Below are 4,652 nucleotides of genomic sequence, written 5' to 3' on the forward strand. Positions count from 1 at the left end.
AGAGAGAGAGAGATCAACGAAGCATACTTGGAGCTAAATTCTTCTATTAGAGCCTTCGTTATGCACTTCAATTTATCCACAAATTCTGGTGAGCCGAATAAAACACCACAAGAGAAACTTCTTGCCACAAGTAAAACTGAGGCTAGAATAGTCAAGTGGCGCAATTTAGATCTCATGGTCTGCAGTCGTGCTTTATCCATCAGCAGAGTCTGTTCAGGCAAGAAAGAACAGGCTGTTAGGAAAAGAGAATTGAAATACTGCTTCTAGGTAAAGAACAAAATAAATGCCTAAACACACATCCATACCTCAGGGAATTCTTCGTTCCCATGGTCCCTGAGAACAAGATTTAAGTACCCTTGGTATAACACTGTTGTAAGACTAGGTGGATCTGGGTCAGGTTTTGGAGTTGGAAATGGACTTATTACACCAGAAGAGGTACCCGGAGTGGCATATACAGATGTTAGTGATGTAGTAAGCTCTGTGGCGGCTCTAGTCATCCATTTTGTGGTGCAATCAAGTAGATCTATGGAAGAGAATGGAACATGTATGTTTAAACTCCAAGGGATAACATTGGAGACTTTGGAGATAGTTTCTTGATGAAGAAAACATTAATTTTAAAAGCTGGAAGTGAACTGGTTATTTCCTTCCAGAATAGCTTTCATAGTACAAGAAGGGAAAACAACCTGTGGATCCTGTTTACCCAAATACCAATGTTCCAAGCCAGATCTGCTATACCAGCACAACCAACATGGAGGTAATCAACAACTTTCTAATAGGGTGTGAGATCCACTCTATAGAAGGGAGTTTATACATGGCTTTGTATAATTGGCAAAGACTCATGGGCAAGGAACTCATAATCCCTAGAGGTGAACCTATTCATTCATTTTTCTAAAGAGAAATGCTGTTAACTTACCTCTACGTATTTATGTGTTCTTTGCAGCCTGGATCATAGAAGCTTCTCTTTGAAGCAAATACCAATTAGTACAAAGATTGTAGTTTATCAAAGTTGTAAGAATAAGTAACTGTTGCACACTCCACTCTAAACAGAACATCTATCACATTCCCCCCAAAGCTCAGGAAATATCATAGAAGAGGCAGAAACAGTTCAAAAGTGGGTTGACAGGAGAGCAATGGATTGTTATATTCTGGACATGACATGGTTATTGCTATTGTGTTCTCAAAGCACCTGAGATAGTTAAGCTGTACTGAGTCTGCAAAAGATTGGATCTGTCAAAACACAAAATCATGGGTAGGGGAAGGGCTCATGGGGCTGCACTGTCCTTCAGGAACTACTTTGATGGCTACTGGAGGAGGAGGAGTCATTCAATGATCTACCACAAAAAGTCAATAAAGTAAGAGAGAGGATTCTTTAAAAGAGAAATTTGTGGTTGTGGGAGGGCATAAGAAAGGTTGGGCTTGACACTGATCAGATTATACCATGTACATCTATGAAATTATCAAAGAATAAATTTAATTTTTAAAAAAGTGATTTAAATAGGCTTTTCTGTCTTGAAAATTTTTGCTGCTCTTAACCCTTGATCCAAGAAGTAAACTTTCTATTCAAAATAGAAAAACACAGTAAAAAACAACAACAACAACAACAAAAAAAAACAAATTAGAGGCCAATTTCCCCCTCTAGTTTAAACATACCAGGCTGCTTGTCAAGGAGTTCCTGGAATTTAGCTCGTTCATATTGTATAGAATGTTCCTGTAAATATGGTCGAATGTTCTTAATAGTATAGTTCACCATGTCCATTTTCATCAGTCCTAGAACTTTGAAGATACCCCTGTAACAGACAAATACAGAACATCTAGTTTCAAAGGAAATCTGGTGTTCAAGAGTGGAACTCAAGGAAAGAATAATAAAATCCCAGTATTGAGAATAGGAAAGGAGCTGAAAAAATGCTGATTTCAGTTAAAAATAGCTAGTATTTGAACATGTAATCTAAAAAAAAAAAAAATAGTTGCTTTGAGTAGGAACCTACTGGAGGGCTTCAGTTTTACAAATAAGTGGATTCTATTATAAAAGGATGTGAGACTAAGAATTGAATGTTGCTTTATTTGACCAGGTAATGCTCTTTATCATGTTATAATGTATCAAGAATACTTTCACCTCTAGAACTATAAAAAGTAAATCTATGCTTTAGAAATTACAGACACATGAATATTTTTCCTGAGCACAACAAAATAGACTAAGAGAGAATACTATTCAAAATCTGGACTGCTAATCCACCAAATACCTGAAAATGTGGAAAATGAGCAGAATCTAAAAATTTGGAGAAACAGGCTATAAAAAAGGTCTGTTAATGTCACTTGGGTAATAAGGATGACTTGGATGAGGGCTAAGAAGGAAAGAATATCTGTAATATGTTTGATGTTTTTGGACATTACTAAAATATTTATTATCAAAAGGTTGGCAGAAATACAGATACTAAAGGCCATTATGATGAAGTTTCAAATTAAAATGAGAAGGCTTACTAGAAAACAGATAGGCTTAGCTTATAGGAAAGTAGATTAAAAATTATCCTTGATGTGAACTAGCAAATACTTTTAATTGTGTCCATATTCAAAGTGTTTTATAGAAAGTAAGTTTTAAGAACAATGCCCTAAGATATTAGGGAAATGAAATTTCTCAGCATGATACTGAAGGAGTTACCTGGCTACTTTTAATCACATGCAGAAATATATGAAAAGAAAAAAAATATAGCTTAAGGATGAGACTCATAATTGAAACATAAGGAGGATAGGCTAACTTGAAAAATTAAAGCCTGGAAAAAGCCATTAGGATCAAACCAAATATACCCAAGTAATTCCTTTTCTAAAGAGATGAGTGTGGACAGAAGGAAATTGCATGCTGGCTATACAGCAATGTTAAATACACCCTCAGTGAATTTCAAAGATCTTCAAGGCAAGTAAGAACATTTATTGTAAGATTATAGAGACATGACCACAGGATGTCACCATTGCTTGCCAAGAATACCTACAGACTGCTCCCTGAAGTTCAGTATAGTACCCCTCAGCCAACACAACCACCACAGTGCAAACAAGCTAAGATTTATCGTAGGCTGGACTATGACTACTCAAATAGTCTGGAAAACACAATAGTAAGCCTTACTAGTGCCCCAGTAGTACTAATTATGCAAGCACACAGAATACATGAGCTATGAAGCACTAAGTCTCCATCCTGGTTTCAAAAACCATATATGAAACAATTTGGCAGCCTAGGCAAAAGTCTGCCAAAGAGGTAGAGTTGACAGAGTCTGTGACCCTCCTTCTGCTGAAGGCAGATTCATCAGACCCCGACTTGACACAGATAACCACACCTCTCTACCCATGTCCTGCTAATTGCCACACCTCTCTCCAAGTTCCAGTGACGCCGGAAGTCCCGCCTCCAGAGACTGAAGGAGAAGTTGCTGATTGGGCCAAGTTGCTGACGGACTTGGGGGGAGAGGTTTTGCCTTACCTATTCTACCTGGTTTCGCTTGTAAAAAAGATAATTGAATGAAAGATGGCAGACTGAAACACAGCCGTGTGTTTGTCTGAATTTTTAGAAACACTTCCCGCAGTTCCAGAACCCCAAAATAGTTTTCCAGGACCTTGACCCCATTCCAGAAAACCCATTCGTACTTGTGGATTCTAGAAGGCTACAAGTATCCACCCACATGGCAATGCCTAGTGGAGCTGTTGGACAGTCTCCAGGATTCCACTACTCTAGAATGTCCATGTACAGAATGCTACAAGTAATTCTCAAATTCATAACCATGTCTTATACAGGATGAGCCCAGTAAAACTATGAGAAACTATTCAAATATCTTTTCTAGAAATTTTTTTATGAAACAGACTAAGACATAAATAAATGCATGGTTCAGGAACCAAATGCCAAAGGGTGAGTTGGCAGCAGAGGTAAAAAGAGACACACAGTGTGACATTTCAACAACCATTCTAGAGCTCTTTGCACTGTGGTTACTCTGCTACATTTGGAAAAGAGTAGTCAAAAGAAGGACAATTCTCCACAGCACTAACAATTATCTATGAGAGGATGGAGTGTGGATGAGTAATTTCCAACTCATAATATCATTTTTTATTTGTTTTAGCTGTGAAAACCCTGAGAGTATTCATTTCTGTTTCTAAAACACTTGAGCTGGGGTGGATGGAAATCTGTAGAATTAGTACTATACTTACATGCCTGAAGAACATTTCAAGAAATGTATGGAATCCAAATGACCATTTACATGGCATCAAAATCAACCAGAGACACTGCCCTTACCAAGTAAAAGGACAGGGAGTAAAAAGGTATTAGACAGTCGTGCTTCTCAGCCTGGGACATAGACTATGTTTTACACACTGAGTAACAGCTAACGTGGAGACTCATAGTTGGTCAAAGTGCTAAAATGAGTGCCTAGACATAAAGAAAACATACATATTATCGCTTCTATGGTCCAGCAGGCATTATAGAAGATAGGATGTAAAGATTGTTTGAGTCAAAGAATGAAGAGGCTTGCTAGAAACTGCTACCTTCTGGATTAGCCAAGGTCATTACAATCACGAACATGTAGCAGTTGCAGCTACCTGGGCTCCTACTGCATAAAATCAGAAACAAACTTAAGAAGAGGAGTAACTGGGAAGGAAAAAATGGATCAACAGGATTGGAA

General features: G+C 37.8%; 1 protein-coding gene across 2 annotated transcripts in view; it reads right to left on the reverse strand.

Annotated features, from left to right (window-relative positions):
* Window positions 1-4,652, reverse strand: part of LOC116094600 (T-complex protein 11 X-linked protein 2-like) — a 31,427-nt gene that overhangs the window by 4,215 nt on the left and 22,560 nt on the right. For both annotated transcript variants that reach the window (XM_031376228.1, XM_031376227.1), the window contains 3 exons: window positions 1,651-1,787; window positions 306-523; window positions 28-209 (listed from right to left, as the gene is read on the reverse strand). In XM_031376228.1, coding sequence (XP_031232088.1) covers window positions 28-209; window positions 306-523; window positions 1,651-1,787 — 537 coding nt within the window. The remainder of the gene's footprint in view (window positions 1-27; window positions 210-305; window positions 524-1,650; window positions 1,788-4,652) is intronic.

This window comes from Mastomys coucha, chromosome X (genome assembly GCF_008632895.1).
Source record: "Mastomys coucha isolate ucsf_1 chromosome X, UCSF_Mcou_1, whole genome shotgun sequence".
Taxonomy (NCBI): Eukaryota; Metazoa; Chordata; class Mammalia; order Rodentia; family Muridae; genus Mastomys; species Mastomys coucha.